This window comes from Octopus sinensis, linkage group LG3 (genome assembly GCF_006345805.1).
Source record: "Octopus sinensis linkage group LG3, ASM634580v1, whole genome shotgun sequence".
NCBI classification, from domain to species: Eukaryota; Metazoa; Mollusca; class Cephalopoda; order Octopoda; family Octopodidae; genus Octopus; species Octopus sinensis.
Genome location: NC_042999.1, coordinates 4633061 through 4648991, shown reverse-complemented (window position 1 = coordinate 4648991; position 15931 = coordinate 4633061). Strand labels below are relative to the sequence as shown.

At 38.8% G+C, this 15931-nt stretch overlaps 1 protein-coding gene across 1 annotated transcript in view; it reads left to right on the top strand.

The window, feature by feature from the left end:
- Positions 1-233: 233 nt before the first annotated feature.
- LOC115209628 (peflin) overlaps positions 234-15931 on the top strand; it is a 42824-nt gene continuing 27126 nt past the window's right edge. Inside the window, exon 1 of the mRNA XM_029778078.2 lies at positions 234-371. Within this exon, the coding sequence (XP_029633938.1) occupies positions 345-371 (27 nt within the window). The 5' untranslated portion in view covers positions 234-344. The remainder of the gene's footprint in view (positions 372-15931) is intronic.

The following is a 15931-nucleotide window of genomic DNA, read 5'->3' as shown; positions in this document are numbered from 1 at the left end:
TAAAGAAACAAATAAATAAGTAAATAGGCGTAACTTCGGTATAGGTACCGGAAGTACCGGATACATTTCAAGAAAGTATTTCTTTTATATAGGGGTGGGAGAAAAAGGGTTTCTCCTATTTTCAGAAATGTAAATAAAGTCACGTGTGTACCTATACCGAAGGATCGCCAGTAAATAAATAAATGAGTAAAATAAACAAACAAACAAACAAACAAATAAATAAATAAGTAAATAAATAAATAAAGAAATAGAGAAAGAAAGAAGCGAGTTTAAGATCTCTTTTTGAGAAGAAGTAATAAAGGCGAGTGAAGCCAATTAGAGTAATCCCCCTTGTCTCGTCAATCATGGCGCATCAGTGGAGTTATGGACAAGTAAGTTGAATTTTTGTTTTGACTCATCGGAGGCTTTTGCGGTGTCCGATTTGAGTCAGAAAGAAAAAACACTAACGAAAGCAAAAAACAAATCATTTACTGTAAAAATGGTACCCGTCTTAAAATACCACCCCCCCGTTTCCCAAAAATTTCTGATATTTCTCACCTGTGAACGACACGGAAATCCCTTTTTTTTATAATTATAATTATTATTTATTAATCGACCCCTTTTTTTTTTTGTCCCTTTCCTTTTCCTTTTCCTCGTCCTGAAAATTTTTATTTATTTTGGCAAATATTTCGATTTAGATATTTCTGTCTCTGATGAAATCTTTGAAAGAATGTAACGGACATTCTCTGGAACGACACGGAAATCCCTTTTATAATTATTATTATTAATCGACCCCCCTTTTTTTTTTATCCCTTCCTTTCCTCGTCCTAAAATTCATTTATTTTGGCAAATATTTCGATTTAAATATTTCTGTCTCTGATGAAATCTTTGAAAGAATGCAAACGGACATTCTCTGGAAGACTTTAATTTCACAGAAAATTCTTTCGTTTCGCCTCTTTCTTTAAATACTCAGAAAAAAAAAAATTTCTTTAATAATCTCGAAATATTTCCTTTTTTAACGAAGGATTGCTTTTAAAAACAAAAGAAATACTAATAATATTCATGGTCTGAAATACGTCAAGGAATCTCATTTTCCTCTTTGTTTCAAAATTAACGAAATGATTTTTTTTTTTAGGTAATTAATGAAATTTTATTTGGAGAATTTGTATTGTTTCTTTTTTATCTTTTGTATGTTTAAAATCAAAGAAGGGGCTGGATCCCAATTTATTTTAAGAAACCGACGTCGTCGTAATTTCGAAATAAAACATGTCATCAGCAAAATTATCATAAAACTGGGGATGACAAGGCAAATATATTTCAATTACTTTGCGTCACGAACGAAGCAGCCATTAACAAAAAGAAAAAAAAAAAAAACCGTTCCTTTTTCTCTCTTTTATTTTACTCCAAGAAAAAAATCGCGAATCTAAAAACGGTCAGCAAGAAGCAATAAATCGAAATAAAGACCTAAAAAAATCCTTCACCATTCAGTGTTTCTTTTGTTTTTTGTTGCATTTCCAACTCATGTTATTTTCTCTGCTATAAAAATGACCCGAAATGACAACCATTTTGTGGAAATGATTGGTTTTTTCCCCCCTTTCTTTTTATTTTTAAACAGATACCAACGTCTTTTCGAACGTTCGCAAAACTGTAACACACGATTTTTCTTTATTTAGTGCACAAACACTAGCTTCCGCTTTCTTCTTGTATCGCTTACTACAATTTCGTACAGACTTCGTAACTAAGCGCTATTTTAAGTACCGTTAAAGTGTCAGGTGTTTTGTTTATATATATATATATTTTCTTTTAATATATAATTTCTTTTTTCCCTCTCAGAATGGCTCTCTTCAAATTAATAAATTTACGACTGGCGATCTTTCGTCTCTAGTAGACCTTTCCGTCGATTTCCGTAAAAAAAAAAAATTAATTTTTTTTTTACATATGGGCTTGCGGGAACTTTTGAAGTAATGAGAGCGAAAGAGACTAAGAGAAAGCGATTGTATGACGAGGGAAGTTCTTTTGAAGTTACCGTGCATGGGAAGCATTGATGTACATGTGTGTGTGCGTGCGTGTGTGTGTGTGTTTGATGGGGTGTGGGAGACAGACAGTATGTTGTGTAATCGACGGAAAGGTCTACTACAGACGAAAGATCGCCAATTTCTTTTTTCCCTCTCAGAATGGCTCTCTTCAAATTAATAAATTTACGACTTGCTAGAAATTTAGGCGATCTTTGATTTTTAAGTTCAGCTATATATATATATATATATATATATATACATACACGTACACACACACACACACACACAGAGAAAGATCGCTTAAATTTGTGTTTAACAGCTGGATGTCAGTTTTATTGTTAATTAAAATCTAGGATTTTGATTAGCTACTAGATTTAAATGACCTTATTTCAACACGTCAGTTTAAAATGCATTTAAAATGCATAAACCATTATTTTGTTCGAACTGTCTAAGATTCTTCCAACGTTTCTTCTGTATCAGTTTGTTTAAAGTCTATACACCCGCGCTTCTCATCCGCAGCTCGCAGGGCCGCATGCATCCCCTAGACGATCTTCCGTCTATAATAAATTTTTATTCACTTAAAAAAAAAAAATTTTTTTTTTTTGGTGCGGCCCCCTGCAAAAAATCGCCAAATCATCCCAGTTTTTGGATTTGGCCCGGATATTAAACAGGCTGAGAGCCACAGCTATACACGGTTCGTCACTACAAACCGAAAGTAACTTTTCTCTAGTATTCTTGTTCTCTGTCATACCTCCCTTCATTCACCTCATTTCTTTGTTTCAGCTTAAAACTACCGCAGTTCCTGCCGCGCCTTTCTTTCTGTGCTTTTTTATCTTGAATTATAATCTTCATGTACTTGTTATTGAACCAGAAGAGATAAGATTAGGTAACTGACTTGTTAGTGATAGTTGACAGTCTTGAACCGACAAGGGAATCAGTGACACCACTCGGGGCAATCCTTGACTACCCTACCCCTGGTTTATACAAGTGCCTCCACTCCTTGCAAGCATCGTTCCTGGCGGATCGACCCTCGACCTCCTCTCACTATGTTTCGTCGAAGGAGTCATTAAGTGGTGGCTTCACTTGCTAGACATAGCAATTATATCTCCCTCAAATCATACTCTAACGTTAGAGTATGATTTGAGGTAGATATAATTTCTGGACCAGGGTTTTTTTCGTGGGGTCGACCAAAAAAGTAAAACGAAAAGAAATTAAAGAAAAATTTATATTTATAAAGAGAAGACCGTTGAGGGCCGCATGAGGCCCTAGGAGCTGTGTCTGAGAACTGCTGCTCTGACGTCTTAGGAAAAGACACTGGATAATTTTGTCTTTGATGTATTATGAATGAAAATAAGTCAGGGTGGTCATGACTGGAATGCTTTTAATGGAGGCTTGCCTCACTCCAAGATGAGCTAGGACTAATAAGCAATGAGTGGGAAGAGTGTGAAGGGAAATGATTTATTCTTGGAAGCATTGAGTTTTGGAAAATGTGTGGAACTGATTTGTCAACCAGGCCAATTATTGGCACTCTGTATATTATGGTTTAAGGCAGTTGGGAAGTTTGACCTGAAAATTTGCAAAAAATATTTTGCCAAAGTCTTTAATATTGAATTCCAACTCTCATTTCCTCCATTGATTGCTTATGTTTTGTGATTTTTAACCATAGATTCATAATTTTTATTGCTCTAATGCCCAGCTTTGCATTTATACACACTGTTGTGTTCAGCTCTTTTAAATGTTAATATTTTCATGCTACGAAGACAGCGAGCTGGCAGACTCATTAGCGTGCTGGGTAAAATGCTTAGCAGCATTTCTTCTGTCTTTATTTCCTGAGTTCATATTCTGCTGAGGTCAACTTTGCCTTTCATGCTTTCAAGGTTAATAAAATAGACCCAAGTTAAGCACTGGGGTTGTCCCCTTCTCTGAAATCAATGGCCTCGTGCCAAAATTTTAAATCATTATTTTCACTTTGGTAAGACACTTTACCCTCTTGTTTTTGTTCCATTCATATTTTAAAGACTCTAAATTTTAGTACAAGTAGAAAGATATATTTTTCAAGGCATAAGTGCTGATGGAACAGCAGTATCATCATCATTTAACGTTCGTTTTCCATGCTAACATGGGTTGGACGGTTTGACTGGGGTCTGGGAAGCCAGGAGGCTGCACCAGGCTCCAGTCTGATCTGGCAGTGTTTCTACAGCTGGATGCCCTTCCTAACGCCAACCACTCCGTGAGTGTAGTGGGTGCTTTTTACGTGCCACTGGCACAGAAGCCAGTCAAGGTGGTGCTGGCATCGACCACGTACGGATGGTGCTTTCTACATGCCACTGGCACAGGTGCCAGGGGTGGCTGGCAACAGCCACGATCGGTTGGTGGTTTTTATGTGCCAATCCTTACAGAGCAGAAAAATCTGGTTGCTCTTAAATATGCTGTTCTACCAGTACTTAAGCTTTGAAAAATATATCTTTCTACTTGTACTACGATACATTTCAGCACTTCAAAAGCAAACTTAAGTTTGTTTACATATGACATAATTACTATAAATTTTGTAAATTTTGTTTAGTATTTTCATCTTCCTTGTTTTCCAATTGGAGTAACCATATATCTTTCTGCAGCTACACACCTGATCCTGTCTCTCTGTCATACTTTTTAACCTCTCATCATCAAGCAGAAAGCCATCTTCCTCAATACTATATGCATTGGCTCAGTTGAAGGATCTTGTGTTACAAACTACTTGGTGACTCCACGACTGCCAGTGTCATGTAAAAAGCACCCAGTGTACTCGGTAAAAGTGATGTCAAGAATGACATCCAACTGGAGAAACCACACCAAAGCAGACATTGGGGTTCAAGTTAGTCTTCTGGCTTGCTTGCTGCTATTGAGTTGTTTGTCCCATGCCAGTATTTATGATCGTCATTTGATCACATGCTTGCTTGATTAGGGCTACACGGTAGTTGAGGATGTAATTTGGACATTGTAAATCCAATATTAATAATATGTCTAATCTTCAACAGAGAAGAGAGAGAGCTAAAGAAAGAGCATGGCTGTGTGACTAGGAAGTTCATTTGTTGACCGTGCAGTATCAGGTTCAATACACCACATTGCACAGCAGCTTGGCTAAATGTCTTCTATAACCTTAGGTTGACCAATGGCTGTAAGTAAATTTGGCAGATGGAGACTGGATATAGGTTGTGTGTGTGTTTGTATATATATATGTATGTATGTATGTATATATATATATATATATATTATAATAATAATATTAGGGAGTAAATTTTAACTTTAAATTTAAATAATTTAAATTTTATATTTTATATATTAATTTTATTTCTATGTTTTGGTTTATGTTTTTCATTGTTTGATTTGCCTAATAGTGGTTTTATCTCTAATTTAATATATATATATATATATATATATGTGAGACCTATTGAGTCAAGTACATCAACATAAATAAATCTGTGGAAATTGTAGTTGTGATCCCTGTGCCGGTGGCACGTAAAAAGCACCATCTGAACGTGGCCGATGCCAGTGCTGTCTTGACTGGCTTCAGTGCCGGTGGCACGTAACAAGCACCAACCGATTGTGGCCGTTGCCAGCCTTGCCTGGCACCTGTGCTGGTGGCATGTAAAAAGCACCCACTACACTCACGGAGTGGTTGGCGTTAGGAAGGGCATCCAGCTGTAGAAACATTGCCAGATCAGACTGGAGCCTGGTGCAGACCCCGGTTGAACTGTCCAACCCATGCTAGCATGGAAATTGGACGTTAAACGGTGATGATGATGATAGATAGATTTTATTATTAATTAATAGATAAGTGGCCAGCAAACATTAAAGCCAATAAAAGGGCAAATCCATAAATTTTATGATTAATAATTATAATTGAGGGTCTGTGAAGCCCCAGCATTACTGTAAACAAGAGTAGAAAAATACTGTAACAAGCCATGATTTCACTGAAAGCAGAATAGGTCGAGGGAAATGGAAGGTTGAGCAAATAAGTTAACATTGCAGCTGATAGTCACAGATGAGGTGACAGATGAGAACCAAGAGAATCGTCTCAAAGTTCAAAATCGTATGAGACAGGGATATCTGTGACCTTGTTTGTGACTATCGGCCATGCCGCTAAGTTAATTTCTTTGCTTGTCCCTCAACTTCCCTCAACCTGTTGTGCTTTCAGTGAAATCGTGGCTTATTAGGGTATTTTTCTACCCTTCTTTATAGCAACGCTGGTACCTCATGTACCCTCAATTATAATTATTAATTAATTATAAAATTTATCTAGGAGTGGCTGTGTGGTAAGTAGCTTTCTTACCAACCACATGGTTCCGGGTTCAGTCCCACTGCGTGGCACCTTGGGCAAGTGTCTTCTACTATAGCCTCGGGCCGACCAAAGCCTTGTGAGTGGATTTGGTAGACGGAAACTGAAAGAAGCCCGTCGTATATATGTATATATATCTATGTGTGTGTGTATTTGTTCCCCTAGCATTGCTTGACAACTGATGCTGATGTGTTTATGTCCCCGTAACTTGGCGGTTCGGCAAAAGAGACCAATAGAATAAGTACTGGGCTTACAAAAGAATAAGTCCCGGGTTCGAGTTGCTCGGTTAAAGGCGGTGCCCCAGCATGGCTACAGTCAAATGACTGAAACAAGTAAAAGAGTATATATATATATATTTTAAATTCCAGGAGTCAGAAAAGACCGGCACTCGTATATCTGTTAACAGAATGGGCGTATTATTAATGAAATATAATATTTACTAATTGGTAAAGTGGTTGATATCATCATCATCATCGTTTAACGTCCGCTTTCCATGCTAGCATGGGTTGGACGGTTCAACTGGGGTCTGGGGAGCCCGAAGGCTGCACCAGGCCAGTCAGATCTGGCAGTGTTTCTACAGCTGGATGCCCTTCCTAACGCCAACCACTCCGAGAGTGGAAATATTGTATTTTATTAATAAGAATAATGATTTCAAATTTTGGCACAAAACCAGTAATTTCTGGGGAGTTGGGTTAGTTAATTAGATTGGCTCCCAGTGTTCAACTGTTACTTATTTTATCAACCCCGAAAGGATGAAAGGCAAAGTCAACCTTGGTGGAATTTGAACTCGGAACATGAAGATGGATGAAATGCTGCTAAACATCTTGTTTGATGTGCTAATGATATTATATATATACACGGAGTGGTTGGCGTTAGGAAGGGCATCCAGCTGTAGAAACTCTGCCTGATCAAGATTGGAGCCTAGCACAGCCATCTGGTTTGCCAGTCCTCAGTCAAATTGTCCAACCCATGCTAGCATGGGAAACGGACATTAAACGATGATGATGATGATGATTATATATATCATCATCATCATCGTTTAACATCCGTTCTCCATGCCAGCATGAGTTGGATGGTTCAACCGGGGATCTGGGAAGCCAGAAGGCTGCACCAGGCTCCGGTCTTATCTGGCAATGTCTCTACAGCTGGATGCCCTTCCTAACGCCAACCACTCCGTGAGTGTAGTGGGTGCTTTTTACGTGCCACCTGCACTGGTGCCAGGCGAGGCTGGCATCGGCCACGGTCGGATTGGTGCATTTTACGTGTCACCGGCACGGAAGCCAGTCGAGACGGCACTGGCTTTGGCCACGATTCGGATGGTGTTTTTTACGTGCCACCGACACGTATATATATATATAAAATGTATCTGTGTGTATATGTCCCTGTGAATGTTTATATTCTGTATTTTTGCATAAAAATCACTTTCTTTAAAAGCAGTTATGGGTTAGTGACAGGAAAGGTACCAAGCTATAAAGCAATACTTTAATAATACTTGTCTAACTTGTACTAACTTGGAAGAACTGACATAACAAATGAACTATTGATTTCTGTTATTTATATTTGGTCGCTTCATTGCAGAATTTGGAATGATCTTGTCAGGACCTCTTTACTAAAGTAGCACAATTTGTAGAGTTGCTATAATGAAATAGTCGTTAAATATGTAAAGACAAATTTAATGTCTGTGTTTGATGCTGGCATGGGTTGGATGGTTTGATTGGAACCAACTCACCTGAGGGCTGTGTTGGTGTCTCATGTCTGCTTTGGTAAGGTTTCCATGGCTGGATGGCCTTCCTAATGGTCAACTACTTTTGAGAGTGTACTGGGTGGTGACTTTTTTTTTTTTTGGTGTCACCAGCACTAGGGGGATCACCAAGTAACTTGTAAGACAAGATTCATTCCCAGCTTGCTGGTACAATATTGAGAGGGTGTGTCTTTGCAACCAGGTGTAGAAAGTGTAAATAGGAAAGAAGTACAGGAACAAGTATCTTGCTGAGAAGGAGATACACGAGTGCCCCAGCAAGAAAAGGAGAAAGAATGAAATATAATAATATTTACCAATTGGTAAAGTGGTTGATATGGGAATATTGTATTGTATTAATAAGAATAGAGATTTCAAATTTTGGCACAAAACCAGTAATTTCTGGGGAGGTGAGTAAGTTGATTAGATTGGCTCCCAGTGTTCAACTGTTACTTATTTTAACAACCCCGAAAGGATGAAAGGCAAAGTCAACCATGTCAGAATTTGAACTCGGGGTGTGCCCGCAAGATACAGGAATGCGGGTTGAGAGGATAAGGGCAGAGAATTGAGGATGGCTGTCTGGGTGTGTGGGTAGCTGGAGGATGGGGTGAAGTGTGGGGGAGATGGAAGATGATAGAGGTGGATATAGTGAGTTAGAAGGGCTACTTTGTAGTTTCTGTCTAAAAACCTCACTCAGGGAACTTTTGTCAGTATAGTAGAGATATGTTCTCAGGGTTCCACACGGCGACTGAACTGGAAACCCTGAGGTTGGGAAGCAAGCTGCTTAACCCCACAGCCATGCCTGCAGCAATTGAGTAATCTATTTCTTTATTGTTAGATTCTGAGAATTCTGGTGTTTATTTTGAGAATGTGGTATTTCAGTTTCTGTTAAACAATGCCAGTACCCCCTGAGTGGCTCCTGTGCCGGTAGCATGTAAAAAGAACCATCCAAACGTGATCGATGCCAGGTCCGCATGACTGGCTTCTGTGCCAGTGGCACATAAAAAGCACCATCCAGATGTGATCAATTCCAGGCCTGCATGACTGGCCCCTGTGCTGGTGGCACGTAAAAAGCACTCACTACACTCTGAGTGGTTAGTGTTAGGAAGGGCATCCAGCTGTAGAAACTCTGCCAGACCAGATTGGAGCCTGGTGTAGCCATCTGGTTCGCCTGTCCTCAGTCAAATCGTCCAATCCATGCCAGCATGGAAAACAGATGTTAAACGATGATGATGATGATGTTTGATGTAGTGGACGGCCTGGCTTGGCTCTTTTGGTTACAACGATGAGTGTTCCTGTTGATCTGATCAACAGAACAGCCTGCTCATGAAATTAACATGCAGGTGGCTGAACACTCCACAGACATGCATACCCTTAATGTAGTTCTCAGGGAGATTCAGCACGACACAGAATGTGGTATGGCTGGCCCTTCTGAATTACAGGCATAATTCAATTTTGTCAGCTGAGTGAACTGGAGCAACGAGAAATAAAGTACATTTTTTTTGACGGATATTTGTCCTCATCTTGGTTGTTGTTACACAACGTTTTGGCTGATATACCCTCTAGCTTTCATCAGGTGTCTTGGGGAAATTTCAAACCTGGGTTCTCATTCCTAAGGTATTTTATGATATTATTCAGGTCACTGCCTGGAATCGAACTCAGAATCTTGGGGTTAGTAACCCCATGCTCTTAACGACTACGTCATATGCCTGCGGGCATATGGCATAGTGGTTAAGAGCGTGGGCTACTAACCCCAAGATTCCGAGTTCGATTCCAGGCAGTGACCTGAATAATATCATAAAATACCTTAGGAATGAGAACCCAGGTTTGAAATTTCCCCAAGACACCTGATGAAGCCGAAACGTGTTAACAACAACCAAGATGAGGACAAATATCTGTCAAATATAAATAATGTACATGATTCCTCATCTCTTAAAGATAAAGTGTCTTGCTCAAAGATGCAATGCAACCCCAGGAATCGAACCCATGGCCTTACGATTGTGAGCTGAATGTCCTAGTTACTGGAAGGGTGGATGTAGTATTGATACAGTTTGGGTTTCAGTTATTGAATGATTCTCAGCTCTTTATGTTCTGAGTTCAGTTGCCACCAAAATCAATTCAGTTTTGCATTTCATCCTTTTGGGATGTTGATAGAATAAATGCCTTTGGAGCACTGGGGTTAATGTAATCGACATTCCCCTCCCCTCAAAATTGTTGGCTGTTTGTCAGGAATAGAGAGAACTATTGAATGGTTTGCCTACAAAATTGGTGGATGTGAATTGTAATCAACTTGTATGGTGGACTTTAAACCTGTGCAAATATTGGTTTAAGTTATCAGCAGTTGGATTGTGTTCATGGCAAGCCTGAAAATATTTTGGCAGAAACATTTACAACCTAATAGCATTAATATTTCCAACTTTTATTCTACATCAGAATAAAAATTCAAATGGAAATTGTAGTTAAGACACCCGTGCTGGTAACACATAAAAAGCACCGTCCGAACGTGGCACATGCCAGCACCGCCTGATTGGCGTCCGTGTCGGTGACACGTAAAAGCACCAACCGATCGTGACTGTTTGCCAGCCTGCTCTGGCCCCTGTGCCGGTGGCACATGAAAAACACCCACTACACTCTCGGAGTGGTTGGCATTAGGAAGGACATCCGGCTGTAGAAACACTGCCAAATCAGACTGGAGCCTGGTGCAGCCTCCATGGCTTACCAGACCCTGGTCGAACCATCCAACCTATGCTAGCATGGAAAACGGACATATGATGATGATCTGACTGATAAATCAAGACTATTATATGTATATCTGGTTTTGATAGATTATTAAAAGGATATTTAAGACCTTGAAACTGTCTTCACCATTATTTCCAATGTTCACTTTTTAATGCTTGCATGTGTCGGACGGAAATTGTGAAGGCAGATTATTTTAAGGAAGAAAGCTCTCCCTCTTGCCGACTCTCATCTATTTCTAAGCATTAGAAATATTTCCCTATGGCTGGACATGTTTCTGCAGAAGATTTGACACAAATGACACCACCAATATGACAGTGGCACTGTTTGCAACCATCACATGATGTCAAGACAATGAGAGAGAGAGAGAGAGAGACACACACACACACACACAGCTTCTTTCAGTTTCTGCCTGCAAAATCCACTCACAAGGCTTTGTTTGGCCCAGAGGAAGTGGACTTGAAACCAAGTGGTTGGGAAGAAAACTTCTTAAAAGCACAGCCATGCCTGTACTTATATGGAGGATAATAATTGAAGGTTTTTCATAGATTTTTGGAAGTAAAATAAAAAAAAAATAACTGATGAAAAGAAAATTTTGAAATTACGGTAAACAAGTCTATAACCATTCAGTATAGGTGTGTTTTGTTAGTTAAGTGGAACTCTTGTCAAAATGAGTTAAAAATTGTAATGGAAAGGAATGTTAAAAAAAGGCAATGGGAATGAAAGTATTATGACGGGCCCTGTTAATCTAGTATAGTCTGGAAAGCAATTGTAGATAAGAGAAATACTTAAAGCAGTTGGTCATTGCTTTGTCCATCTAGCAAAGACTTATTAAGGATCTCTTTCTTTCACTCTCTTTTTCTATGTGTGTGGCTTAGTGGTTAGGGTGTCAGCACCATGATCGCAAGATTGTGGTTTTGATTCCTGGACCGGGCGACGTGTTGTGTTCTTGAGCAAAACGCTTCATTTCATGTTGCTCCAGTCCACTCAGCTGGCAAAAATGAGTAACGCTGCGATGAACTGGCGTCCCGTCCAGCTGGGGAACACATACGCCATAGAAACCGAGACTGGGCCCATGAGCCTGGCTAGATTTTAAAAGGGTGCATTTATATATATATATATATATATATATATATATATATATATATGTAAAGTGGTTGGCATTAGGAAGGGCATCCAGCTGTAAAACCATACCAAAACTGGCAATGAATCCTGGTGCAGCTCCTGTCAAACCATCCAACCCATGGAAAATTGATGTTTGATGATGATGATGATATATATATATATATATATATATATATGGTGTTAGCATTCTATATAAAAGATTTCTATGTTTTGGATCTTTCTTGTAGATATGAAGTTGTTTGAAATGAAATTGAAAATAATTGTTTGGTATAGAATTTGAAGCTCAAATTGTGCTCAACCCTTTGGCATTTAAACCAGCCATATTCAACCCAAATACTATACTTGTTTTATGTTCAAACTGTCCAGAAAGAGGTGTCATTCTATAAATGAGCAGTTCCGTCATTGGAATCGGAAACCTAGCAGATAATGCATGATTAATTCAAAACAATGTGAATAAATAAGCATTACATTTGACAGAATAATCTGAAAGCTTAAGGGTTAAACATCTAGAGACTAGGATTTAGGAGAAGATAATGAAAGGGAGTTGATTTCATAAATTATTCTTATCAATTACAAAGTCCAGAAGGGTTAAAAGTAAATGAAGTGAATGTTGTCAGGGGAAAAAAATATCATTTGGCTGATATACAAATATAAAAGAATGAGATATGGAAAATTGAATGCCTTTGTCAGCTCTGTGTAAATCATGGCATGAAAGGAACAAATTCAACACTTGTTGGGGCAACTCAAATACTGTCACATTTCAAACAAGTACTAAATATCTTTGACAGAATGTAAACTTCAAAATATTCTCCATGAAACTCCTCTGTATTTGTTGGTTCATGCATGGCTGTGTGGTTAAGGAGTTTGCTTTGTACTCGCGTAGTTTTGGGTTCAGTCCTACTGCTTGTCACCTTGGGTATGTGTTTTCTACTATAGCCCCAACTCAACAAAAGTCTTATGAGTGGATTTTGTTAGATGGAAACTGAAAGAAGTCTACTGTGTGTGTGTGTGTGTTGTATCCCTGTTTTAACACTGCATCCTGGTTGTAAACAAATGTTGCTCTCCTACAAGTTGGTGTTGTCCATTTACATTTTTCAGTGAAACACGCCCAGACATTATGCTGTTTGTGTTCAACAGATTAATGGAAATATTACTTTATTTGGAAACTGGAGGGTTGATGACAGGAAGAACACCCAGCTGTAGAAAATTTTTTATGTATATCTTTTGACTCATGCAAGCATGGAAAAGTGAACATTAAAATGATGATGATGAAGATTTATCTAGTTTAGTTTAAATTTCTACTCTTGATTCAGTGTTCTACTTTAGTCTGTAGGGGTTCCCTTCTTTGTTTACAAAGCTTATCAAGATAGTTACTTTGATAACACCAGAGTGTAGTGATAGTGGCGTATGTTTTATAGCAAGCCCAACAGGCTGCAGGAATTCTATTTCATAGTAGAAATTGGTATTTTGGTGCAAATACAAATACCCACACACATAAATATATACATATATACGTATATATTTACTGTTTTCTTCCAAGGAATCTAATGCTCTTAGCTTAGTTTTTCCTTGGGGCTGGCCAGATTGGAGCAATCTCGAGTATAACCAGCCAAAATTGCAAAGATAATCTGGAACTTGACTGAGAATAGAAAACTCCGAATGACCCGTCCTTGTTTTTTTTGTATCGTCTATCTGGATGTTTTGTTGTCCTTTTTTGTATCACCTAACCGTGTGGATGTTTTGCGTTCTTGTACCATTTTTGTGTTCATATATATTTAATCAGCCAAAATTGCGAGGATGATCCAGTTCTTGACTGAGGATAAAAAGCTTTGAATGACCTGTCCTTGTTTTTTTGTATCGTCTATCTGGATGTTTTGTCCCTTTTTGTATCACCTTGTTGTCCAGATGTTTTGCGTTCTTCTCCCATTTTGTATTTTATATATATATGTGTGTGTGTGTGTGTGTGTGTATCCTCTATAGCAAGATGTCTTATCTCTATTCCTCTATCATGAACTGACATAAAGCCACTTCCCTCAATACTTCCTCCACTCCCAGTTGGATAGGGGTGTCTTGGAAGTTACTTGGTGATACCTCCAGTGCACCCAGTACACTCTATAATGTGGTTGACATTAGGAAGGACACCCAGCCATAGAAGTCATGCCAAAGAAGAGAATCAGAGCTTGGTGCAAGCTTCTGACTTGCCTACTCTTGTCAAACTGTTCAAGTTAGCATGCAAAAATAGATGTTAGATGCTGTCAGTCTTATCTGTCTCTCTGTCTATCTATCTAATCTTGTCTGTCTGTCTGTCTATCTAATCTGTGTGTCTATCTTATCTGTCTCTTTGTTTATCTGTCTGTCTTTGTCTAATTTCTGTCTGTCTGTGTGTTTAATCTCTGTCTGTCTGTCTGCATGTCTAATCTCTGTTTGTCTGTCTATCTATCTAATCTGACTGTCTGTCTGTGTGTCTGTCTAATCTGCCTGTCTGATTTCTGTCTGTCTAATCTCTGTCTCTCTGTCTGTTTAATCTCTCTAATCTCTGGCTGTCTATCTAATCTGTCTGTCTATCTTATCTGTCTCTATCTAATCTGCCTCTCTGTCTATCTATCTAATCTGTCTCTCTGTCTGTTTATCTAATCTGTCTCTCTGTCGATCTCGTCTGGACATCTATCTAATCTATCTCTGTCTGTCTGTTTTTCTCTCTAATCTGTCTCTCTCTCTGTTTGTCTGTCTAATCCGTCAGTTTATCTAATCCGTCTGTCTGTCTATCTAATCTATCTGTCTGTCTCGATAATCCATCCATCTGTCTGTCTATCTAATCCGTCTGTCTAATTCGTCTATCTATATAGATTTTTCCTTTTGCCGAGGTTACCGTGGTTTTTGTTCGTAGGTTTTTCTCTCTATGGATAAATCTAGTCAATGTTATATTTTCTCCCCCTTTTGGGAATTCAAATTGTTAAAAAAACATCACCTTGTTATCTATTTGTGAACAAAACCATCTTTTTTTGATCCCTTTTGATCGATTTCGAAAAAGAAAAATTCTACATTGTATTGTCCCCTCTGTGTTAAGCACTGTGTGGCTAAATAAAGAAATCTATCTATCTAATCTGTCTTGTCTTATCTGCCTTGTCTCATCAGGTCTTGTCTGGTCTGGTCTCGTCTTGTCTCGTCTCATCATGCCTTGTCTTGTCTTGTCTCATCTCTTGTCTTTTGTCTTGTCTCGTCTCATCTCGTCTCATCTCATCTCGTCTCATCTCATCTCGTCTTATCTCGTCTCGTCTTGTCTTATCTTGTCTTATCTTATCTCAACTTGTCTCGTCTCGTCTCATCTCGTCTTGTCTTGTCTCATCTCAACTTGTCTCGTCTCGTCTTATCTCGTCTCATCTCATCTCGTCTTGTCTCGTCTTATCTTGTCTTATCTTATCTCAACTTGTCTCGTCTCATCTCATCTCGTCTTATCTCGTCTCATCTCATCTCGTCTTATCTCGTCTCATCTCATCTCGTCTTATCTCGTCTTGTCTTGTCTCGTCTTATCTTGTCTTGTCTTATCTCAACTTGTCTCGTCTCATCTCGTCTTGTCTCATCTCAACTTGTCTCGTCTCATCTCGTCTTGTCTCATCTCAACTTGTCTCGTCTCATCTCATCTCGTCTTATCTCGTCTCATCTCATCTCGTCTTATCTCGTCTCATCTCGTCTTGTCTTATCTCGTCTTATCTCATCTCATCTCGTCTCATCTCATCTTGTCTCATCTTGTCTTGTCTTATCTCGTCTCGTCTCGTCTCGTCTCATCTCATCTCATCTCATCTTGTCTCATCTTGTCTTGTCTTGTCTTATCTCGTCTCGTCTCATCTCATCTCGTCTTATCTCGTCTTGTCTCATTTCGTCTTATCTCGTCTCATCTCATCTTGTCTTATCTCGTCTTGTCTTATCTCGTCTTATATTATCTATCTAGCTGTCTGTCTGTCTCACTTACACATAATGAAGCTAATAATCTTTTGTTACAAGTCAATATATTTACGAATGAAA